Raw genomic sequence first — 25,476 nt, forward strand, 5'->3', positions numbered from 1 at the left:
ACACAAACGCGTTTCCTATCCCAAGTCGAAACAGGAGTCAGGAGTGAAACAACCGACTTAATTAATTAGGTCTTATAAATAGATTGGTATCGCACTCTATTATTGAACCATTACTACAATTGTTTCAGAAGAAAACTCAGAGATCGAAACAAAACCTAGATTTAAAGAGAGTGTTAATTACGTACCATGGATAGGATGATGAGAAAACCTCTGCGTGTAGACGAGTCTTCGTTGAAGCATGTCTCTTTTGTTGGCAGAGGAAGCTTTGGCTGTGTCTCTCTCCAACACGATTCTAACTTCCGACTCTACGCAAAGAAGTCATCTTCTTCGTTCAATCAAGTGAAGGATTTCGATAAAGAGGTTAGGATCATGCTTTGTTTCCGCAATCATCCACGCATCGTCCAAGCCTTAAGCTCTGCTGTTCACTTATCCGCCCCACCAGAACAAAGATGTCACATCTATACGGAGTATGCCTCCAAAGGCACTCTCTTCAATATGATCTCCCGGTTTCGTGGGACGCCGATGCCTGAGAATATGATCGGACGTGCCGCTTTTATGATCCTACAAGGACTCGACGCTCTTCACTCAAACGGCTACGTTCACTGCGACCTCAAGCCAGCCAACGTCCTCGTCTTCCCTTCCACCACTGTTGGAGAGCCATGGGATCTTAAGCTTGCTGATTTCGGTTTCTCTAAAGAGCCTTGTACGGATTCTAGGTCGTTGTTTCATGGTACGGAGCAGTACATGCCGCCAGAATCTCTTGGACCTGACGGAGAGATGGGATCGTCGACCGTTGATATATGGTCTCTAGGGTGTATGATTATTGAGATGTTTGGAGGTTGTCCATTGAATATGCCAGACTGTTACATGTGGAGGCTTCCAATACTTGTATCTCCCGTGGCAGACGACTTCTTGATGCGGTGCATGGCTTTGCAGCCGTCACGTAGGGCTACCGCGGCAGAGCTGTTGAGTCATCCATTTGTTGCGCAAAAAAACTGTACTGTTCCAATATTCACAGAGATGCCTCTGTATCCTTTCTCAAGGCTTCCTCCCTGCATAATGAACAAAGAGATGGAAGAATATGCTAGACTTGGAGTTGTGATTTGAAGACCTCAAACTTTTTTGATTAACGGTGGAGAGATGAGGCCTGAAGAGAAAGGAGATTCATGTGTCGGCGGCTAGCTGTTAAATTAGGGTTCGATAGTTTAATTTAGGTTCGGTTGAGTCTGGGCTTTTAACTGGTTGCCCCCATGGTTTTAGACCATGGGCATCGGTAGTCCTTCAATATTGGTCCCTCAATTATAATAGTAATATTTAGGAAGGTTCTTATTATTAATATGAGCATTGGTGTCTACTTCTTTTAAGTCCCCCAAATAAAATAATAATATTTTTAAAATTGAAAACATTAATTATTTAAATTTCTAAAACAAAAACATACTATTAAGATATTAAAAATAGAAAACATAAAACATAAAACATCAAAAGAAAAACAAACATTTTATTCAACTCATAGAAATTTGAAAATTAATCTTCATTATTTGGAAGATGTCCGAAGTTAGTCCAAATATGCTCAATCAAATCATGTTTTAGTTGGTCATGGGCTTGTTTATCCCGAAGTCTTGTTTGACGAGTAATCGTAGTGCTGATATTTGAACCGACACCGGGAGCACCAACAGTATATGTTTGATCGACATGTTCTCCGTGTTGAAATTCAGAAACAATGTTTCTGTAACTGTATGTATGTCGTTCATCTTCGACAATCATATTATGGAGTATTATGCATGATCTTATAACATTTGCCATTTTGTATTTATTCCATAAGCGAGACGGATTTTTAATAACGGCGAATCTAGCTTGCAAGACTCCAAAGGCACGCTCAACATCTTTCCGAACAGCTTCTTGTTTTTTAGAAAAGAGAGAATTTTTCATACCTTGTGGAAGTCGGATAGATTGAATAAAAGTGGCCCAATTTGGATAAATACCATCGGTGAGATAGTACGGCAAATTGTACTCCCTTCCGTTGACAACGTAGTGGACTTCGGGAGCTTTACCGGTTATTATGTCATCAAAAACATTAGAACGATCAAGAATATTAAGATCGTTCATAGTACCTGGAACTCCAAAAAAGGCATGCCATATCCATAGGTCATACGAAGCTACCGCTTCCAACACAATTGTAGGTTTTCCGGTTGATCGTGAATACATGCCTTTCCAAGCCGTGGGACAATTCTTCCACCCCCAATGCATACAATCAATGCTACCAATCATCCCGGGAAATCCACGCTGTTCATTCTGATAGAGTAGTCTATGTAGATCCTCCTGTGTAGGACGTCTTAGATATTCATCTCCAAACACTTGGATGATGCCGGCGGTAAACTCGTGCAAACATTTCCGAGCTGTCGAAGCACCAATTCGTACATACTCGTCAATACTGTCAGAAGAAGTACCATATGCCAATTGACGAATTGCTGCAGTACATTTTTGTATAGGTGAAAGACCAGCCCGTCCAGTTGCATCTTGGGTTTGGCGGAAATATTCGATTTCGGTAGAGAGACGTTGCACAATTCGCATGAACAATGGCTTGTGCATGCGAAACCGTCGCCGGAATAAATATTCTGGATATGTTGGAGTGTCACTAAAATAATCATTCCAAAGATTATTGTGGCCTTCTTCCCGGTTTCGCTCGATATAAATCCTATCGTGTGGCTGGTTTGGTTCTGGAATAATGTGCGAAACATCATAAATGTTTTCTAAATAGCCCTCAAAATTATCACTGTCATCTGCTTGGTAGTGATAATGATTATCATCGGCTTGATAGTGATAATGATTTGAAGATGATCCCATTTGAAGAGAAAGGAAAAGAAAGGAAGATGTAAATTATATTAAAGAGAAAGGAAGAGAAAGGAAGAGAAAGGAATATAGAGGAAGAAATAACTGCCAATATGTTGTTGGTTTGATCGTGTTTGGTATGAGTATTTTGCTTGAGAATGTTTTGTTGAGAATGTTTTGTTGAGAATGTTTTGTATAGAAGAAGGTGGTTCTTGAGAATGTTTTCTTGATTTGGTCTTGTTTGGTGAGAGTTACGAGTTATCATATATAGGAAGAAAAGACTAGTGTCCGTGAGTTGCATTATTTTGTAACCCGTGAGTCTGAACAAAACAAAACAACAAGTTTCCCGTGGGATAACAAAACAAAACAAAGTACATAGCTAAAAAAACAACAAGTACCCGTGAGATAGGAAAACAAAACAACATACATAGGAAAACAACAAGTACCCGTGAGTTATTACAAAGTCTCATTTAATAAGTAGACATGAACAAAATACATGCGAAAATAACCATGACACAAACAACCAGCAAATCAGTTATATATCTAAACCTATTTTCATTACGTATCTCGTTAACTACATTCTCTAACATAACCATCTTCTCATTGATCTCTGATTCATATTCATTGAACAAAGTTAAGTAATCTACCTTCTCAACCATCACTTCATATCTTCTATCATTGTCCCTCAACTCCTCCACTACAGCCACATCCCACCACTTGTGAATATGCATCTCTCCATCATCGACATTTGGACATGTAAAGAACCTACAATATGTAAAAGAGTTAGCATATATAGCGAAACTAAATTGACTGATAGAATAGCAAAACTACATTAATATCACATACCTTCTATTGTAGCAGTTCGACAGAATAGGCTGCGCACCACAGTAGCATTCCTTCGGGAATCCATGCTCCACCTCAGGCTGAGGGGGGTATACCCTCGACTCTGCTTCATCCATACGAATGAAAGCATCTAGCTCTCTCTCCGCAGTGTCCTCTGAGTGCTTATCAGCCAGATCGGATGAGTCAGGCTGAGAGTAGCTATAGTCGTGTCCCATTTCTTACTTAACCTGAACATAGACAAGAAGAAGCACATTAGATTTAGTACAACAATTGTTTTAAAGAACTAACAATCTGATTAAGTTACTGATTTAGTTAAAATAGGCGAGTTACTAGCAATTGAAATATACTTATATTGATTTAGTTTCAAACAGCAAATACAAATCAAACAGAAAATACTAAAACATGAAATACAAATCCAACACGAAATATTAAAACATGAAATACAAATCAAACAAACAGGAAATACATAAGCCGAGTAACTAGAATGACCATAGAAAACAAACAACAAACACATGCTCTAATATCAGAAATACTGGGACACTATCTTCTTCATAATAACTTCTTCACTAGCATTTAAAGGTTCTTTTTTGGCTAAGAGAGTATCTAGGATGGCCAGCTTCTGCAGTTTCTCCTTTTCAGCCAATTCCTCTTTCTTGACATCCCACATGCTCTTATACTCAGCAAGAGTCTTCACGTTTGTGGACTGAGCATTGTTCCTCTTCGCCTTCGCAGCCTTAATCCCTTCTGGCCTTTTCTCATACTCCTCAACATTGCAGCTTGATGATTGTGAACCTTCGGCAGCTTGTTTCCTCTTTGTTGCAGGCTGGGATGGGGGCGTGTTAATGGTGTTTAGTGTGAGCCATTTCTGCTCAAACCTTAACCGAAACCAAGCATGTTCAAGGTTAAATCTCTTCTTATGGGCATCGAAGTAGATATCATGCGCATGCTTTAAGATATCATTTTCAGAATGACCAGAGCTGTTCAGTCTCTCCGCAGCTGCGAATGCCGCACAGAACTTGTTAGTTTGGTCATTTATCTTGTGCCAACGCTGCTTGCAATGTGTCGTCAACATCTGTTCACCACCATTTCTAGCATGAGGAGTGTCAGCATAGTATTTTTGAATCCTTTGCCAGAAGCTTCCTCCCTTTTGTTGATTTGCAACGATGGGATCTTTGGAAGTGTTGAGCCATGCGGAGATCAAGACTTCATCATCAGCAGGTGTCCATGTCTTTCTCTCCTTGCGCTCCAATGGTGTTTCTTGCGAAAGAGTTGGCGCCTCAGAAGGTTGGGAGCTTTGAGATGAAGGTTGGGAGCTGCGAGGAGAAGGTTGGGAGCTCTGTCCAGAAGGTGGATAACTTTCCCAATGAAAGTTATCATTTAAACCACCTTCTTCTTGACTGTTAAGCAAGTTTAAGTAAGAAGAAGACTGAAAGAAGGGATTCGTTGAATCCATATGAAGAAGCGAGTAGAGAAGAGAAGGAATGAGAAGTTAAGCAAGTATAGAAGAGAAGTTAAGCGAGTATAGAAGAGAAGTTAAGCGAGTAAAAGTGAGAAGGGGTTACTAAGTGAAATAGATTTCTGATGGAAATAGGAAGAAGATGGTTGGGGTTTAATAGCTTAAAAGTTAACTTGCAATAAGTAACTAAACATAAAGACCTAACAACCAATGTCTAATCAAAATTTAAGACAAGTACTTGATACAACTACCAAATAAAACAACAAACTATGAACATACCAAACCAAAATTAAAGACAATCAACTACACAACAATCACAATTTATTAGAAGTACACATTAATGTTTTACCTAAAATATTACAACTACCAAATGTCCTTTATCCTAAAATTCTTTATCAATTAAGACAAAAAAACAAAACAAAATAGAGTTTGTCAATTTAAAAACCAATGTTTTAACCAAATCAATGTTAAAACCAATTTTTGCAAATATACGATTTCGTATACTATCAACAGCAAACGACACAGAAAATAAAACATTAATTATACTCATGTTATCAAGAAACGAATTGACCTTTAGACAAGCACAAATCGATCTTTATAAATAGATAAATCGATCTTTACACATGAAAAAACAGAACAATTGAAACTAGACACCAATAGATACCCCTAATTCGAAACCCCTAATTCGAAAACCCTAATTCGAAAACCCTAATTCGAAAACCCTAATTCGAAATCCCTAATTCGAAATCCCTAATTCGAAATCCCTAATTCGAAATCCCTAATTCGAAATCCCTAATTAGAAAACCCTAATTCGAAAACCCTAATTCGAAATCCCTAATTCGAAAACCCTAATTGGAATACCCTAATTCGATAATCAGAGATAAGAAGACATACCTTAATTAGCGTCGGGAGAAAAGAGAAGATCGCTTCGGGAGAGAAGAGAAGATCGGTTCGGGAGAGAAGAGAAGATCGCGTCGGGAGATAAGTGAAAATCGGACCGCCAGGAAAGCTTCGAGACGTTGATAAGATCGGACCGGCCTCGGGAGAAACAGCAGATCGGCTTCGGTAAGAAATTCTGGTGAGAAGAAACGGAATCGCTTCGTGAATTCGACGAGGATGTCTATCGCCTCTCTCGTCGCCGTCGAGAGAAAATAAAGAAGTGAAAGAAATTTTTGTCCAAAGAAATGTTTTTCGGAAAACCTAGAGATAATCTACAACCAATCACAGTTGAACACGTGGCGAAGTTGACGGATGAAAAACGTCCTAAAATAAGAAGCGTTCCTTCGATTATGGGCCTTTTTGATTTAAATTTAAATCCAAAAATAACGGGGGACGGCCCGTGTATACGCCATTGCACTTGCTCTTAGTTTTTCTACTTGTGAGAGTATGGGCATTGGTGTATACTTGGTTTTGGTCCCCCAATTTTAATAATATTATTATGAGAGTTTCTTATTTTTAGTATGAGCATTGGTGTCTATTTGTATTTGATCTCCCGAATAAATTAATAATATTTTCAAAATTTAGAAATTTTATTCAACTTAAAAAACAAAAACAGAAAACATAAAACATAAAAAGAAAAACAAACATTTTATTCAACTCATAGAAATTATAAAATTAATCTTCATTATCTTGAAGATATCCAAATTTAGTCCAAATATGCTCAATCAAATCATGTTTTAGTTGGTCATGGGCTTGTTTATCCCGAAGTCTTGTTTGACGAGTAATCGTAGTGCTGATATTTGAACTCACACCGGCGGCACCAACGGTATATGTTTGATCCACATGTTCTCCTTGTTGAAATTCAGAAACAATGTTTCGGTAACTGTATGCATGGCGTTCATCTTCGACAATCATATTATGGAGTATTATGCATGATCTTATAACATTTGCCATTTTGTATTTATCTCATAAACGAGATGGATTTTTAATAACGGCGAATCTAGCTTGCAAGACTCCAAATGCATGCTCAACATCTTTCCGCACAGCTTCTTGTTTTTTAGAAAAGAGAGATTTTTTCATACCTTGTGGAAGTCGGATAGATTGAATAAAAGTGGCCCAATTTGGATAAATCCCATCAGTGAGATAGTACGCCAAATTGTACTCCCTTCCGTTGACAACGTAGTTAACTTCTGGAGCTTGACCGGTTATTATGTCATCAAAAACATTAGATCGATCAAGAATATTAAGATCGTTCATAGTACATGGAGCTCCAAAAAAGGCATGCCATATCCAGAGGTCATACGAAGCTACCGCTTCCAACACGATTGTAGGTTTTCCGGTTGACCGTGAATACATGCCTTTCCAAGCAGTGGGACAATTCTTCCACCCCCAATGCATACAGTCAATGCTCCCAATCATCCCGGGAAATCCACGCTGTTCATTCTGATAGAGTAGTCTTTCTAGGTCCTCCGGCGTTGGACGTCTTAGGTATTCATCTCCAAACACTTGGATGATGCCGGCGGTAAACTTGTGCATACATTTCCGAGCTGTTGAAGCACCAATTTGTACATACTCGTCAACACTGTCAGACAAACTACCATATGCCAATTGACGAATTGCTGCAGTACATTTTTGTATAGGTGATAGACTAGCCTGTCCAGTTGCATCTTGGGTTTGGCGGAAATATTCGATTTTGGTAGAGAGACGTTCAACAATACGCATGAACAATGGCTTGTGCATGCGAAACCGTCGCCGGAATAAATATTCTGGAAATGTTGGAGTGTCACTGAAATAATCATTCCAAAGATTATTGTGGCCTTCTTCCCGGTTTCGCTCGATAAATATCCTCTGGTTTGGCTGGTTTCGTTCCGGAATAATATGCGAAGCATCATAAATATTTTCTAAATAAGCATCAAAATTATCACCATCATCTCCTTGGTAGTGATAATGAGCATCATCTGCTTGGTAGTGATAATGGTTTGAAGATGATCCCATTTAAAAAAAAATTATTGGAAAGAGTAAACTTGTGTTTAAGAGAAAGAGAGAGCTTGTATTGAGGATAAAGGATGAAATGACTTGTATTGAGAAAAGAATGAGATAGTGTGAATGTTTTTTGCCAAATTGATCTGGACGCATATATATAATGAAAGCCAAAATGATCTTCTATGTGCACCCCGTGATTGTATTTTTCTTTGGTGTTGCATTTTGCTCTGATTGAAATGTGTAACCCGTGACATTAAAAATAAATACTTCCAAGAAACAAGTACATCCTTTACGTGTTTAACAGGTACATAATGCCAAGAATCAAAACCCGTGAGTTATACAACTTTTACAAGTATATAATGCCAATAATCAGAACTCATGAGCCTCAACATCCTCACTCTTTTATAACCCAAGTCATTACAAAACAAGAAATAAGATTAGCTCTTACACATCCGAGTAGTTACATAACACACATCCGAGTTATTACATGAACAACATACCAAGAAGACATAACACAATAGCCATTACACCAACAACCAGGACATCAGTTACATTTCTAAACCTATTCTCTTTACGTAGCTCAGAAAAAGCATTTTCTAACATAACCAGCTTCTGTTCTATGGCATAACTCTGATCCCTAACATGATTGATATATGATTCATAGTCATTGAATAAGGTTAAATAATCTACCTTCTGTGACAAACACATATTTAATATCAGAAATACTGAGACACTATCTTGTTCATAATAATTTCTTCACTCGCATTCAAGGGTTCTTTTTTGGCTAAGAGAGTGTCTAGGATGGCCAGCTTTTGTAGTTTCTCCTTTTCAGCCAATTCCTCTTTCTTGACATCCTACATGCTCTTATACTCAGCAAGACTCTTCGTGTTTGTGGACTGAGCATTATTTCTTTTTGCCTTTGCAGCTTTGACCCCTTCTGGCCTATTCTCACAGTCCTCAACATTGCAGCTTGATGATTGTGAACCTTCGGCAGCTGGTTTCCTCTTTGTTGCAGGCTGAGATAGAGACGTGTTAATAGCATTAAGGCTTAGCCATTTCTGCTCATTCTTTAACAGACACCAACAATGTTCAAGGTTAAACCTCTTCTTATGCTCAGCGAAGTAGATTTCATGTGCATTCTTTAGGATATCAATTTCCGAATGACCAGAACTGTTCAGTCTCTCTGCAGCTGCCATTGCCGCACAAAACTTGTTAGTTTGGTCATTTATCTTGTGCCAACGCTGCTTGTAATGTGTCACCAGCATCTGTTCACCACTATTTCTAGCATGAGGAGTGTCAGCATAGTACCGGCTAATCCTCGTCCAGAAGCTTCCTCCCTTTTGTTGATTAGACACAATGGCATCCTTTGAAGTGTTGAGCCATGCAGAGATCAGGACTTCATCATCAGCAGGTGCCCATGTCTTTCTCTACTTGCGCTCCACTGGTGTATCTTGAGAAAGAGGTGGCGCCTCAGAAGGTTGTGAGCTGAAAGGAGGCATTTGTGAGCTGTTCTGTCTAGAAGGTTGATAACTTTCAAAACAAAAGTTTTCATCTCTACCAACGGATTCTTGACTGTTAAGCAAGTTTAAGTAAGAAGAAGACTGATAATATGGATTCGTAGAATCCATATGAAAATACTTAGAGAATGAGTATATAGTAGAAGGGATTAGCTAAGAGAATGAGTATGGAATAGAAGGGATTAGCTAAGAGAATGAGTATAGAATAGAAGGGATTAGCTAAGAGAATGAGTATAGAAAATACTTAGAGAATGAGAGAGATTTATAATGGAAATAGAAAGAAGATGGTTGGGGTTTAATAGGTAAAAATGTAACTTGCAATAAGTTACAAAACATAATGAGCTAACAACCACAGTCTAATCACAATTTATGACAAGTACAATTCAAAAACAGCTATGAAGTACTCGTTAATGGCTCATTCAATTTAAAGATGACAAAAACGGATATGAAGAAGAAAGATATGAAGTTACTATCTACACGGTTGGTGTCTTTACTTACAAGTACATAGTACATCCTTAGTCACAATTCAATTTATGTAACTAATACGCATGAACAATGAACAAACCATACAAAAATGTCACCCAACAAGAAATCATAATCAAGAATCAAGCATATCAATTAACCAGACTATCTAACTACAGATTACTAGTCTCTTGCCCTAAACATTACACAGCTAGTTTGTATGAGTTACTACCATATCTTAATCTGAGGTAAAGGGATTCAACTTTTATGAGTTACAACTACTTTTGTTAAGTTACTACCAGAGAATAACCTTTTGCTAAATCGATAATCCTACACAAAAAGCTATGAACTAGCTATACACAGAGACTAACCCTGAAGCAAATCATATATATCTCAAATTGGAGGAAGAAGATATACCTTAAATTTCGCACAATTGAACCGCCGGACAAGCTTCGGGAGACACAGAAGTTGGAGATCGTCTTGCAATTGGTGGTCCTTCGTCGCCGTCGAGATGGAAGGGAGGATTCAAAAACTTCCTCTCGAGATTTCGTCCGGTCTTAACCCTACCCAAAAACGCCAGACAAGCTACGGAGGACACATAATTTGGAGATAGGCGTGAAATCGGTGGAAAAGAGGAAGAAATCCACGAGAGAATTTCGTCGCCGTCGCCGTCGAGATGGAAGGGAGAATTTGAAAAGCCCTCTCGAGATTTCGTCCGTGTTAACCCAAACCCAAAGACGCCGGACAAGCTACAGGAGACACAGAAGGTGGAGATAGGCTTGAAATCGGTGAAATCGGTGGAACAGAGGAAGACATCCACGAGGGAATTTCGTCGCCGTCGAGATAGAAGAGAGAACTCGAAAATTAATCTATCCGGATTTCGTCGATTGTTAACCCTACCCATAGACCAAGGCCAATCACAACCTTCCATGTCTCCAAGTACACGATAGAAAAACGTTGCGTTTTAAGAATCGTTTTTTAGGTATTTGACTTTATTTTTTATTTATTTTTTTTAAACAAAAATCGGGGAACAGTTGAAAATAACGCCGATGCACATGCTTTGAGTTTTTCTTTTCGTTTGCTGTGTCATTGTTGCTACTCAGCGGCCTACTCTTATTAAAGTTTAGGCAATAGGTTGGAGTCATTATAATATCCTTCATCGTTTGAATATAAAAAAAGTTATAGTTTTTAGTTAGATTTTACATAGTTACATGAACTTTTTTCATATTATATTTTGTTACTTTTTAACGTCATGTGTGGATCGATAAAACCGGTCCATAAAAAAAAAACACAATTTTGGCTTATTAATTAATGGTTTTTTTTTTCTCTTCTGAAAATTAAAAGATTCAAATTTTAAAGGAAAATCCTCTTAAAATACCACTAAAATTTGTCTAATTAAAAAAGATTATCATAACCCCCTTAAAAATATTTAACATGCTGAGTTAATTGGAATTCTACCAAAAAAAAAACATGCCGAGTTAATCCGTTTTGAAAGCCCTAATCTAATTAAATCTTTGATGTAGAAAACGCACCGTTTTGAGTTTTGACCTTTAGGCTATGAATGGCAATAAGTTTTTCATTGGTTTTTAGTTTTTAGATTTTGGTTTTTGGATTTTTGTTTTTAAATTTTTGGTTTTTGGTTTTTGCTGTATATTTAAAAATTAATAAATTAAAAAGTCAAAAATAAAAATTTACGCTGGAAAAAAAGGTTTTCCACAAAATCTCAAATTTATGGTTTTTAGTTTTTCTTTGAAATTTAGAAAAACCACTTAGAAACTAGTTTTCCTAATTTTTAGGGAATCCAATTTTTGAAAATGTTGAATGGTAAAGAAATAGATTTTCAAAAAATCAAAAACCAAAATCAACTTAAAAATTAAAAACTAGTTATCATTCAAGGCCTTATTCTTCTTTCTTCTTCGCTTCTGCATTTGTTTCTCGAAGCAAAAAAAAAAAAAAAAACTCCGACTTTCAAATTTGCCTGAAACGAGAACTCAGTGCTGTGGTCTATCTCTTTCACCTTGGCCTTATCAAAAGGTACACTTTTTAACTACCCAGCTTAGTTTTTAGGGTTCTTAGTAATCAATAATATTCAATTTTGGATCTTAGGGTTCCGTAATTTGAGATTCCTTCTCGATACATCTTGTAGCCTTGCGTTAGCTGATGATTAGAAATCCCAATTTGACAATTTCATATTCACTTAATTGTTTGATTTTGTTTATTCTACTCAAATCAGATTCCTTTTTGCTGTAAATTTTAAGGTTTTTGGTTATGGCGACGAAGAAAGTGATAGCTATATGTCAGTCAGGGGGAGAGTTTGTGACTAATAAAGATGGATCATTAGCTTATTCCGGTGGCGATGCTTATGCCATAGACATCGATCAGGACACTTCCATGAGTGATTTCAAATCCGAATTAGCTGAAAATTTCGGGTTTAGTTGGGAGACTATGACACTTAAGTACTTCCTCCCTGGAAACAAGAAAACTTTAATTACCATCTCTAAAGATAAAGATTTCAAACGCATGGTTAGCTTCTCAGCAGACGCAGCAAATGTCGAGATATTCGTTTTACCCGAAGAAGCTGATGCCAGGAACGTCTCCAACATGCCAGCTAGTCGGTGGGTGTTTCTTGTTTTCCACATCTTGTTTCTCTAACATTGTTTAAGTTTGGTAATGACTGATCTGTTTTTGGCAGATCAAGTAGGACGACTGCATCGGAAGCAGTGGTACCTGTAGCTTCTGCAGGAGATATAGTCGTGGGGGATGATGATATGATAACAGATGACTTTCAGATTGAAATAGGAATGATGCCTGAAGAAAGCAGTCCTTTGCCGGGCAATTTTGTTTTGACTGACGAGAAACAGCATATAAAAGCCGCGCAGCAGTGGGAAAACGCAATCACTGGTGTTGATCAAAGGTTCAACAGCTTTACAGAGTTCCGAGATGTGTTGCACAAGTACTCGATCGCTCATGGGTTTACTTACAAGTACAAGAAGAACGATAGTCATCGTGTCTCAGTCAAATGCAAGGCTCAAGGTTGTCCATGGCGTATCACTGCGTCGAGGCTTTCGACTACGCAGCTGATTTGCATCAAGAAAATGAATTCAAGGCACACGTGTGAGAGAGCGGTTGTGAAAGCTGGGTACCGTGCAACAAGAGGTTGGATTGGAAGTATTATCAAGGAGAAGTTGAAAGCCTTTCCGGATTACAAACCAAAGGATATTGCAGAAGATATAAAAAGAGAGTATGGGATTCAACTGAATTACTCACAGGCATGGAGAGCTAAAGAGATCGCTAGAGAGCAGCTTCAAGGTTCTTATAAAGAGGCGTATAGTCAACTTCCTTCTTTCTGCGAGAAGATCACGGAGACAAATCCTGGAAGTATCGCCACTTTCATGACAAAAGAAGATTCGAGCTTCCATCGCCTTTTCATATCGTTCTACGCATCAATATCTGGGTTTAGACAAGGTTGTCGCCCTCTCCTTTTCCTAGACAGCGCTGTCTTGAACTCTAAGTACCAAGGGGTTATGCTTGTTGCTACAGCTCCTGACGCAGAAGATGGAATATTTCCAGTAGCTTTTGCAGTTGTGGATTCTGAGACAGAAGAAAACTGGGTTTGGTTTTTGGAGAATCTCAAATTGGCATTGGCCGAGCCTCGGACAATCACATTTGTCGCAGATTTCCAAAACGGTCAGAAGAATGCATTGCCGCTGGTATTTGAAAAAGGACAGCATCATGCCTATTGTCTGCGTCACCTAGCCAAGAAATTAAATACGGACTTGCAGGCGCAGTTTTCTCATGAAGCAAGACGGTTTATGCTCAACGACTTCTATGCTGCAGCTTATGCTACACAACCCGAGGCATATTACCGTTCCTTGGAGAATATAAAAAATATTTCCCCTGATGCTTACACTTGGGTTATAGAAAGTGAACCATTCCATTGGGCAAATGCTTTGTTTGAAGGAGAGAGATATAACCACATGAACTCCACTTTTGGGCTAGATTTCTACAGCTGGGTTTCCGAAGCACATGAGTTGCCCATAACGCAAATGATAGACCAACTTAGAGCAAAGTTGATGCAATCGATATATACCCATCAGGTACAATCCAGGGAATGGGTTACAACCCTAACACCAACCAACGAGGAGAAGCTACAAAAAGAAATAGAACTTGCAAGGTCACTTCAGGTTTCAGCGCCTCACAATAGCTTATTCGAGGTTCATGGTGAATCCCTCAACTTAGTTGATATCAATCAGTGTGATTGCGACTGTAAGGTATGGAGAATTACTGGTTTACCATGTAGCCACGCAGTTGCAGTGATTGAATGTATCGGGAAAAGCCCTTATGATTACTGCTCCAGATACTTTACCTCAGACAGTTACCGTTCAACGTATGCTGAGTCCATTAACCCTGTCCCTAACACCACAATGACGATGATGATGGTGGAGGAACCGCCCGTTGAGGGGGTTGTTTCAGTTACTCCACCGCCTACAAGACGAACACCACCAGGGAGGCCAAAGAGTAAGCAGGTGGAACCACTAGACATGATCAAGCGTCAGCTCCAGTGTAGCAACTGCAAGGGTTTAGGACACAACAAGAAGACCTGCAAAGCTGTATCTTAAGTGTAGAGATAAGAGTTTTGTAAAGAAAGGAGACGGTTAGGACAAATTGTAGTAATAGTTATATTATAGAACTTTATATAGCTGATTTTGCCCAACTTTTTGGATTTAATTCTTGTTGGTTGAGTTTTTGGAGTGTGATCTTTTAAGGGTAAAGATCACAGTCAGGTTGAGACCAAAGCGAATTCCTAAATGGCATCAAACTTGATGGGAGATTTTACAGCAATTGTGCAAATACATTTTGTTGTATTGGATTCGATGGTTTCCCAATCTTATAACATTTTTTTGTATGCATATTTTAAGTCACATTTGAATTGCAAATCTGTATAAATCCGCCTCACTTGTTAGAAAATTCCATAGTTGCCAACAACACGTTTATTTGTATAATTCCAAAAATGATCAATGGTCATATGATATACTTAATGCACCCGCGAATGGGGCCTTTGCGCCTATAATGAATGCTAGAGACAGTAAGATATAAGTGTCACAGTAAAACTCTCTACCAAGAAATTGATTCCAACCAGTCGGAGGTAAACTCGTAGGCCACAAAGGTAACAGCACCAGCAGGAGCAGCTTTCACAGTCGATGGCACAATGCCTTTGTACAGACCATGCCAGCCCTCTGATATCATTATCTGTCTAAGACCGTCTAACATGTTTCTGTATGCACGTCGTTCCACTCGGGCACCATATCTTGGATGTCTCTGTAGACCTTCAATCTGCAACAAAAAGAGTCTTTCAAAATCTTTCTGACATTTCTATCATCTCATGTTTGAAGGCAACTCCAATTTCATCGCCATGGAGATCAACTGGGAAGTGCTTTTATTATCTACGGAATGTTTCACACAAATTTGAGTTTTCTTTCTAAAGCTACAGTGACAGATCAAGTGGAACTTAACCACCAAACAATAAGTAAACTCTCCAAGCACATACCATAGTGCAGCAAATATGATATCCTAGTCTGAGAAAGGTCCACAAGGATACACAAAAAACATGGAACCACGTGTACATGATAAGTCCTTGGGCTAGTTCATTGTAGGAGCATTGTAATTACCCTAGCTGGTTTGGGAGAATGAACTGAGGTTTTCATGATTTGTCTAGGGTTGAGGTAGAGTAGAGATTCTCTATATCAAGTCTCTATGATGTGTAGTGCTTAATGATGTGAAAATAAAGAGTTTACTAGATTTGAATCCTATCAGATTATCTTTTCAGAGAGTCCATTGGGTAAGATTAACTGACCTGGAATCGTTTTTTGACCACATCGAGAGGATGACAGACAAGCTTGGCGCTAGTGCCAGCCCCAAGCCCACAAACAAACAGCTGGAAGCTGGAAAGGTTGGTGTCCGTGTTGATCGGGTTTTTGGAGGCTAAAATATATCGATTCCAGTCCTGTTAAAAAAAAAATCAAATGACCTTGATTGTCGCCAGAAACAAAAAAAAAGGACAGAGTTTTTATATAAACATCACACATAAGAGATATATTGCTCTGCTCTTACCATCATCCAACGCTTAAACATATCATATGTGCCAAATTGCAGGCCGGCGTATGGCACAATCTCAACAAGAGTTGGTGTTAATCCATTATACAATCCTCTTATGCCTCGAGACTGAATAATATCGAAAAACGCAGACCTCATTGTTGGATACACCTGTAGACAGTCATCAATATGTCACTTAAACATGAATAAAAAAGAAAATCATGAAGCCCCTAAGGGCAAGAGATTTAAATTATTCTACAGGGTTTATCATGAGTCAAGTAATAAACCTTAGGCTCCCCTTGTGATGCCAATATTGTCCTTAAAAGATCAAAGGGGTAAGATCCTAGTGTAGCAGCACATCCTGCTAACGCTCCACTGACGAAGGATAGATAAGGGCTCAGATGTATATGATCCTCTGCATTGCAAAAGAGTACAACCAGCTAATAAGTAAGATAATACATTGACATCTAAATGATAGGGGTCATCAACAAGAGCTTTTATAAGAAACACCCATTCAACATACACAATCTGAAGAATTAACCCTAAGTGAATTCTATTCCACAAGTGACAAGAAATGTTACCACTGAGATAGCCGTTGGGGGATTACAGCGAAAAAAGCACTAACAATCTACCAAGCACCCTATCAACAGAGACATCGATGTTACTCAGTAGACTCATTACCTGTTTTAGTAGAACCAGATGCAAAAGACTTCAACTTATGTAGTACTGTAAACTGAATTGAAGTATATGGCATGACCATGAGCAAAGCTGGCACATTACCCCGCCAAAACCCCTAAGAAAACAAGAATCAAACATCAGAACAGAGACCAAGACCTCATAAAAACCTAATGCCACAGACCTGAAACTACTAATAGACTATAAAGCCTAAACAACAATAAGATGTGGGTTTCAGGAAATGGAAATGTTGAAGAGACTGACCCGAAAGCCTTCTTCTCTAAAAATGTCTTTAGTTGCCTGTACCATTCCAGTATACTTAGATGCTCCAGACAAGTTTCCCCGGACCATACCCCATGAAGTCGTCGGTTCTAGTTGAACCTGCCATGACATAGAGAAGCTCCTTTCAACCAATCTTGAAAATATCATGAAGCATAACTCCATAGATTAAGCTAATAACTTCAAAACCTACAAATCTAAACAACGATCATTCTCATCTACAACCTCAATAACATATTCCTCAACTAAAGCAGAAAGAAAAGGAAAAAACTAACTTTAATCAGTAAAGAGAAATAGAAAAAGGGCAAACCTGAAATCTAATCTTAATGACATCAAGCGGAGAAGTAAAGGTACGAGAAATACCACCAGAGATAGCTCCGGCAGAAGCATCAATAAGGGCACGTTTAATCTGTCCAGGATCGTCCACCGTCGCCGCCGTAGGACTCATTTTTTTCTAGGGTTTTTCTCGTCTCTATAAGCTAAAAAATCATCAATCAAAAAAGTTTCCAAAAACCCTCTCATCAATATAATAAACCTCAAACAACAAAATAAGGAATGAGATATGAAATCACGATAACAATTAAAGACAAAACCGAATTTGGGAATTTTCAGAAATTTCTCTTACCAGATTAAGCGAGATACTAAAGGCTCGACATTTATGATTTTTTCCGGGGAAAAAAAAGTAAGAAAATTTGAGATGACCCTAAAACGTTTGCCGCGGATTAGAGAGAGCTCAGAGCTGGGTGGTGATTGAAAATGATTTTGACTTTAAAGAAAAAAAAAATTAAAAAAGCTGAGAGAGAGATTCTATCTCCGTCAACGTTCGTGTTCTCTGATATTTGTATTTGTACGCATACGCAAAATTAAAAAAGGCGTCTTCTTTACCAAAAAGATTTGCCCTTTTTAGGACTCTTGTCGGTTCGGTTTAATGAAATATCACTCACGAGGAAGGAGGTTTACCACCTAGGCTACAAGTCTACAACTACAACAAATCAATGTGAAATCTCCAATTTAGGGGGAAAACGGCCTATTCTCTCCCTCCCAAACTATGTTACTTTATCGACTGCATTCATGAAAGTTTCTGTTATGCCTAATCCCACATGAAATATAGTACAATTTGAATATCCCACATGAACTATAATAATCTAGTAAAGACCCACAAGTGAGACGGTGTTAGTGTGCCGTTAATGGGTGCTGACTAGGACAACACATAAGCCATAAACGGTGTCATTTTGCCCACAACAACTCGATTAAACACTGAATCAAAACGACACCGTTTGTCAATTGGAGGTTGTTATTCGATTTAGGGTTCTTCCTTCTAATTTTGAGTGGCCGATAGTGAGAGGAGAAGAGCAATTGAGTTATTGCAGAAGAGAGAATTTAAGGTATGTCTCTAAATGCTTACCTTTTAATTCTTGATTATAGATGTTTCAGAGAATTTGAGGTATGTATGTTTGGTTTCGACAGTGATTTGTAGCTGAAATGGGTGAGAGAGGAAGAGGAATTCCGAAGAAATGTAGATGTGGAGAGAATGCATGCTTGAGGACATAAAAAACTGTGAAAAACCCAGGGAGACTTTTTAATGCATGTTCATATGGAGATGAGGTTATGATTTTTAAGCTAGAAATTGTGTAGTTAAGCAACAAATTGTGAAATTGTCTAGTTAAGCAACATAAATAATTTATTCTTCATGTATATTGCAGAATACTCATGGTCACTTGTTCAAGTCGACTGATGAATCAATGGTTGAAGAAATAGAAGATACTAGATTTTAACCCGCGGGCTATTTTTAAAAATATTATTTAAATTATTCCAAATTTAGATTGTGTGTTATGGTGTTTTTTTTACTATTTCTATAATTTTTTTTATCAATTTTGTATTTTTGTGTTTATTTTAATATATTTTGGTTAATATTTAGATTATATAATTTTAGGTGGATTGTAATTTTTTGTGTTTGGTACCGGTTAGGTTGCCGCAACCTGTAAAAAAACTATATAATCATCTTTATGTAAACTCTAACCGGTTTCATATAAAATATTTTAAAAGACTAACCCGTAAAAATTGTAAATATCAGTGAACATGATGATTTACTGGTGTTATCATACCATATTTAAATATATATGATTGTAGATCATTCGATCCAAATTCGTCCCACCATAAAAATAGAGATTTTATTTTAACTAATAGTATTAAAAAAAAGATTGAATTTCTTTACCAAAATATTGAAAGAAAATGAACAATTAGGTTAACAGGTTTTAGAATGAAGAATCTAATTTTTCCATGGATTCATAATAATAATCTTAATTTAAAAACTAATGAGTCTACACTATAATTTTTCAAAAACAAAATTTGATTTAGAGGATTTGGACTGAAAAGGTACTTTATTTGTGGATTCATTATAATAAAATGAATTAAAAACTAATGAACTTACACTGTAATTTTCTTAATCATTGAACTGACCCAGACTTTTTTTTTTGATCCACCCATGTATACTTATATAATTCGTGATAAAACATGTAGAATCATATCTAAATAAAATGTTTGTTGCAATTTGACCTTTGATGAAACTTTTCATTGTAACAATTTTTATTGTAACTTACCTACTTGAGTCTAAACACAATTGGCACACGTCCACCTCTAAACTCAATTACAATATTGGAGTATAAATGTATAATTAAAAGTATACAAAAATTTGGGCTTTAGTAGACTTTTTTATCCAGTGATTCAGTGAAGGATCCCCAAACACTTCTTGTAAAACAAATAATTAAAGAACAAACGTATTAACGGTACATATCCTTGATATAAAGAATAAAAGAACCAAACCTGATGACCATGAGCTTCTCGAATACTACTCACATCCTGGAGACTCACAATAAAGAAATCAGGAAACTGTGAATTACTATTACAACGAAAAAAAATGTTATTAAGAGAACCTAGATCTTTGAGGGAAGAAGGTGGAAATAGAGCAGCCAAACAAAAGCCTCACTGAACACAACTCACCACATGTTATGCTACATTCAAAGTAAAATCCTCGGAAAAAATTACCACCCAGCTGGAAAAAATTACTACAACTTGAGATTGTGCATATCGTTATTCTATAAACATGGTATTTATAGAGTTCATCGGTGATGATAGTAATAGACTAATAGGTGTGATATGAAATCGCTAAAAAAGGTGGTGAGCAAGAAAAAGATCTTTGCAAATTATACATTACAAATAGAAAGGAAAATAGTTTCTATATTTTAATTTTTGTCGAGTGATGGATGTATAAATTAGTAAAAGAATATATAGATTTTAATTCGATTTTACTGTAAAATGTTAACATTTACTATTAAGTGTTAACACATTCTAATATTTAGTTTCCAAAGAAGATATTTAGAGAATTAAATGTTTGTCTTGGTGGTAAGGTTAAGTATTTGTTTGGAAATATGAATTTAATAGGGTACTAATTATGCATTAGATTTAAGAAATAGGCTACTGATCCGTTGTATCATTCAGATTTGGAGAGAATATAGTAATCGAAATTGAGAGATTTTGGTAATACAATTTAATAATTGTGGTCGATTTCTCTAATTGTCCTAATTGAGCTTTTAATTTTTAATTGTTTAGGGACCAACATTGCAAAATAGAAATTTAAATAAGTACAAATAAAAGGGTATAACCCAAAATGTACTTCAAAGTGTATATATAGATGATTCCGAGAATTGATGATCTTGAAGGAGCGTCACTGACCTGACAAAAAGGTTTACAAGTATACGAATCAGAGATGGAAACTCTTGCAATGGAGACTCGCACGTGTGAAGCTGTGGTCGGCGGCTTTGAGAAAGAGCTACGGGATTTTGAAAAAGAGATTCAAAGCTGCAAGATGGAATTGCGTGGGTTGAAGAACATTGTTGTGTGTGTTGTGTTTATGGTTCTTGTTTATGTGTTGTGTTGATGGTTCTTGTTGATGTGTTGATGTGTTTGTATTGATGGTTCTTGTTTATGTGTTTGTATTGTAATATGTATTTGAAACAATATTTAAGAAATGAGATGAGATGAGTTGACAAATTTTAACAAAACAAATCAGGTTCTTACAAAAGACCAATATTGCTTAAAAACAAACATCCGATGCATCAAAAACAAACATCCAAAACATCAAAAACAAACATCCAAAAGACCAATATTGCTTAAAGGTTCAGTCAATAACTTGGCTTTGAGTTGGTTGACTAGATCCGATGCACATCTCCTCTGTTCCATCCACTTTAGTCTTTTTAACTGCAGGTTCACTTTGCTTGCTGCTCCTTGTGTTATGCCCAACAACACCACATCTTCCACAATGCATGATTCTCTTTTCTCTAGTAACTTTGAGCTCCTTTCCCTTGCTTTTCTTTTTCTGTGGTGACTCATTTCTCTCCTTGATTCTTTTAGGGACTTTCTTTCTACCTTGTGTTTCCGGTTTTGGTGGTAGCATAATTTCAGTTTCACCGGACCTCCTCCAGAAGTTTGATCCTCTAACCGCATCTATATATGCATTGTACTCATTCCTCCACCTAGAATTCAGATACCAAGATGATATATAGTCCTCTTGATTCAGTTTTTTGACTGATATTACCTTCAACACATGACAACAAGGAATGCCTGACATCTCCCACTTCTGACATGTACAAGAATGCAAGCCCATGTGAACCTTATATGTTGATTTCTTCTCTTGAACCTCATACTCACCTGGACCAGCACGAAAGGCAGTACAGTTTAGGATTTTCTTCTGCTCTAAATTTACCTTCTCCATCGCTTTTATGCTATATTTGCCTTTGGGTCTTTGTGCCTTCTTCCTTCTAATATCTGTGCGCACCATTGCCCTTCTCCTAATAGTTTCAAGCATTTCCACCAACGAAAACTCTCTTGTAACATTAATGGCATTGTTAAATGACTCATTGATGTTGTTACTTACATCAACACAGGAGGCTGTTGGGTTAAAAAAGGCAAGACTGCAGTTTTTTGGATTCTTCTGCATTACTGACTCATAGACACCCATGTCATACATCTTCAGCTTCTCCAACCGTCTGGTATATTGTGCACTGTTGTAACTCTTGGCAATTTTCCAGAATATGTGTCTTGCGCACATACGATGCTCAACCTGTGGCAATAGCTGAGAAACAGCATTCAATAAACCCTGCAACCATCAAACATTTGAATTATTACCTCGTTTTGAAATAATCATAATCATTGCAGCTAGCTATAAGAAATACTTACCTTTTGTCTATCTGAAATGATAGTAAAACCAGAACCATCTCTCATATTCAAATCAGTTTGCAGCTTGCTAAGGACCACAACCAATTGTCTTCATTCTCTTTGTCGACAATAGCCCATGCAAGGGGATACATCTGGTTGTTTGAATCTCTTCCAACTGCAGCCAACAACTGCCTTTTGTGTAGTACTTGAGAAAGCAACCATCAACGCCAAATATTGGTTGAGAATACCTACACCATGCTTTCTTAATCCTAGCAAAGCAAACATAGAATCTAAAGAAGATATCTAGACCACCTTCTGTCTCAAGTGTCTCTACCTCCACCGTTGACCCTTCATTTGAACTAGGAAAAATAAAGACAATTTAATAAAGAGTAACAATTATTAATGACATATCACAAAAACAATTATTAAAGAACATTGATCTTACTCTAATAGCTCAAGACGGTAATCTTTGAGTCTTGAGTATTGCTCATCATGCTCTTCTTGAACCATCTCCAATGCTCTTGCCTTTGCCTTCCTATATTGATCACTTGATGCAATCAAGTTCCAACATTTGTGGATTTCTTCTTGAATGCTTTTAGGCATAAGTTTTGGTTTCTTTCGGACATCATTCACAAACAGCCTAGCAATGACCTCTTGAGTGATTATCTTGCTATACCCAGTAACATTGCAGCTGTGATCATAATTAAAAGATTTTACCATCCACTTCTGCAATATAGTTTCATAAGAACAGTAAATCCGCCATGCACATGGTTCAGTCTCTTCTTCTCCAGGCCTCTCTCCTTCAGTTGCTTCTGGCCTCTCTCCTTCAGTTGTTTTTGGCCTCTCTCCTTCAGTTGTTTCTGGCCTCTCTCCTTCAGTTCCATCTTCATTTGGATTATCTTCTTTTTGTTCACATCCACTTGCACATCTAAGCTCTGATTTATCTTTAGTTTATCGCATATATTTTATATTTCTTCCTGTCTTCAACACATAGTCCACTATTGCTTTTTTGAATGCCTCTAAGCTGTCAAAGACTTGTCTAAACTTCAGATCACCACTACCTTTGACGTATGTAACATAATGTTCCTTCTCATCATCTTCCACCTGATTCCACTAGCGTTGCATACTCATCATACTCATCATCTACATCAACAAAGACAGCCACATTACTTTCCACTCTTATTTCTTCATCAAACTATTCATCTCCACCACCTCTTACTTCTTCATTGGCTTCGTTTCTGTTATCATTTTCAGGCTCAGCTTCATCACTATATGACTCCACAAAGATGTCAATCTGTTTGGTCCACAATGCCGCCAAACACATTTTCTTGAAATTTCCATCACCATTTTCCATTGGTTTGCGCTCCTCTTGTCCTTCAAAATGATACTTAAACCAAACTCTCTGGCCATACAAACTCACTGGAAGCTTATTCATCAAATGTGTAAACAACTCGCTGGGTTTTGCCTCTAAGTACCGAACACCACCACCATCATAGTAAATCTGTCGATGAGCCTTTACAAATTTCCCACTGTGAAAGCAAGCAAAAGTGATTGGGACCTCCTCAGAACCACTGCATCAAATGTCCACAAATCTGATGTTAGAATTCTTTCATTCACACATTTCGTTGAACACGTGGTGGACACTATATAATTTTACTATCTACTCATGTTAATCTTACTATCTACTCATGTTAATCTGACTATCTAAGACTATAAGAACAGTTCTATACAAAATCTATCAAACTCGCTTCCTCAATTGAACGGAAATTTATGAAATCTAAGATAATTTGAATTCGAGTTACCTCATTATCGAACATGAAAATGGAATCCACTGTTTTTGCTCCGACAGACCAAATAAACCCCACAAACCAAAGTGCTTTTCTCTCACGCTTTCTCTTCTCGTTTCACCTTAAATTCTCTCTTCTACAATAATTCAATTCCTATTCTCCTCTCACTATCGGCCACTCGAAATTAGAAGGAATAACCCTAAATCGACTAAACCCCCCCCCCCCAATTGACAAACGGCGTCGTTTTGTTTCAGTGTTTAATCGAGTTGTTGTGGGCAAACGACGCCGTTTATCGCTTACGTGTCGTCCTAGTCAGCACCCATTAACGACACATTAACACCGTCTCATGATTTGTGGGTCTTTACCGAATTATTATAGTTCATGTGGGATATTCAAATTTTACTATAGTTCATATGGTATTAGGCACAAGAGAAACTTTCATGGATGCAGTCGATAAAGTAACATAGTTTGGAGGGGGAGGAGGGAATAAGCCGTTTTCCCCCAATTTAGGTCAAAACGATTTTATCATTAGTGTGTTAAAAATTGTAGCATGTTCAGTGAAAATGGTATATAATTTTAGTAGACCAAACTAATATCTATATTTATCCCCGAGTAGAAGAATATGGCATCCATCATCTCTTAATTATTATTTTTAAATGTATTTCAATTAATTTGTTAATAGAAAAATAAAAATAAGAAAATGCCTTTTGAACTTTCTCAATGGTATTCACAGGATCAAAATTAATAATTTTTTGTATTAAATTGATTATTTTTACTGAATACATACTCATAAAAAATTGAAATAGTGATTAGTCATCTTTTCAAAAACATGCAATAAACTTTATTTTAATTATGTTGAATTATTATATAATACATAAAACTAAATACGGACCCACGGTACACCCGTAGGAACATTTTTATTCTACTACTTTATTATATTATATTGTAGTGTTAGTATAATGCTATATTATAATGTTACATATATTAGTACTAACGTTATAATAGTATTATGGAATTATCATATAATGTATAAAATTTATAAAAATCTCGATTTTTCTGTATGTATTTGTCGTGATTGAATTTTGAAAAATAGATATATATTACTTGTCATGATTCGAATTTTGAAATATATATATATGTATATATATATATATAATATATTACTAAAGTAATGGAGAAAATTTTTGGGTTCAAGTCCAGCTAAGAAATTTAGATAATGGTTAGAATTATATAACAAATAAGATTAAAATAAATTTGTATGTAATATTTGACTGGCAAACGGGCTGTGTGTTTGAATCCCTTCATCAATTTTACTAACTTTTAAAAATATTGATGGCCAAGTTATTATCTTTTCTTTAGGCAGCCCAAAACTTTGGAAAAACACTTCGATATAAGTGTT

At 37.0% G+C, this 25,476-nt stretch overlaps 5 protein-coding genes and 3 pseudogenes across 6 annotated transcripts; 3 read left to right on the forward strand and 5 right to left on the reverse strand.

Moving 5' to 3' along the window:
• Positions 1-136: 136 nt before the first annotated feature.
• Positions 137-1,107, forward strand: LOC104751369 (mitogen-activated protein kinase kinase kinase 20-like). The gene has a single exon (XM_010473301.2). The coding sequence runs from the start codon at positions 187-189 to the stop codon at positions 1,105-1,107; it is 921 nt and encodes a 306-aa protein (XP_010471603.1). The 5' UTR covers positions 137-186.
• A 2,128-nt stretch (positions 1,108-3,235) lies between these two features.
• Positions 3,236-6,494, reverse strand: LOC104780121 (uncharacterized). Its single transcript, XM_087484160.1, has 3 exons — positions 6,023-6,494; positions 3,676-3,899; positions 3,236-3,594 (listed from the first exon to the last, which is right to left on the reverse strand). Exons 2-3 carry the CDS (start codon positions 3,885-3,887, stop codon positions 3,300-3,302), a joined length of 507 nt encoding a protein of 168 aa, XP_087340286.1. The 5' UTR covers positions 3,888-3,899; positions 6,023-6,494; the 3' UTR covers positions 3,236-3,299.
• LOC147948732 (glutathione S-transferase T3-like) lies at positions 4,014-6,027 on the reverse strand. Its single transcript, XM_087484155.1, has one exon. It carries the CDS (start codon positions 5,123-5,125, stop codon positions 4,196-4,198), a length of 930 nt encoding a protein of 309 aa, XP_087340281.1. The 5' UTR covers positions 5,126-6,027; the 3' UTR covers positions 4,014-4,195.
• A 2,272-nt stretch (positions 6,495-8,766) lies between the features above and the next one.
• LOC147948733 (glutathione S-transferase T3-like) lies at positions 8,767-9,552 on the reverse strand (annotated as a pseudogene).
• Positions 9,553-11,808: 2,256 nt separating this feature from the next.
• Positions 11,809-14,743, forward strand: LOC109124761 (uncharacterized). 2 transcript variants are annotated; one of them, XM_087484165.1, is made up of 3 exons: positions 11,809-12,063; positions 12,288-12,644; positions 12,722-14,743. In XM_087484165.1, the coding sequence occupies exons 2-3, from the start codon at positions 12,298-12,300 to the stop codon at positions 14,646-14,648; spliced, it is 2,274 nt and encodes a 757-aa protein (XP_087340291.1). In that variant the 5' UTR covers positions 11,809-12,063; positions 12,288-12,297; the 3' UTR covers positions 14,649-14,743. The 2 variants fall into 2 exon arrangements, with proteins under 2 accessions (XP_087340291.1, XP_019090513.1); XM_019234968.2 differs by having other exon boundaries at positions 11,916-12,063; positions 12,263-12,644.
• Positions 14,744-14,968: 225 nt separating this feature from the next.
• Positions 14,969-18,056, reverse strand: LOC104751398 (mitochondrial thiamine diphosphate carrier 2). The gene is made up of 8 exons (XM_010473335.2): positions 17,702-18,056; positions 17,387-17,555; positions 17,062-17,178; positions 16,804-16,915; positions 16,410-16,537; positions 16,141-16,293; positions 15,884-16,033; positions 14,969-15,363 (listed from the first exon to the last, which is right to left on the reverse strand). Exons 2-8 carry the CDS (start codon positions 17,522-17,524, stop codon positions 15,145-15,147), a joined length of 1,017 nt encoding a protein of 338 aa, XP_010471637.2. The 5' UTR covers positions 17,525-17,555; positions 17,702-18,056; the 3' UTR covers positions 14,969-15,144.
• Positions 18,057-18,558: 502 nt separating this feature from the next.
• On the forward strand, positions 18,559-21,013 carry LOC109126645 (uncharacterized; annotated as a pseudogene).
• Positions 21,014-21,253: 240 nt separating this feature from the next.
• On the reverse strand, positions 21,254-24,097 carry LOC104751409 (uncharacterized; annotated as a pseudogene).
• Between the last annotated feature and the right edge of the window lie 1,379 nt (positions 24,098-25,476).

Source organism: Camelina sativa, chromosome 2, assembly GCF_030686135.1.
Source record: "Camelina sativa cultivar CO46 ecotype springtype chromosome 2, ASM3068613v1".
NCBI classification, from domain to species: Eukaryota; Viridiplantae; Streptophyta; class Magnoliopsida; order Brassicales; family Brassicaceae; genus Camelina; species Camelina sativa.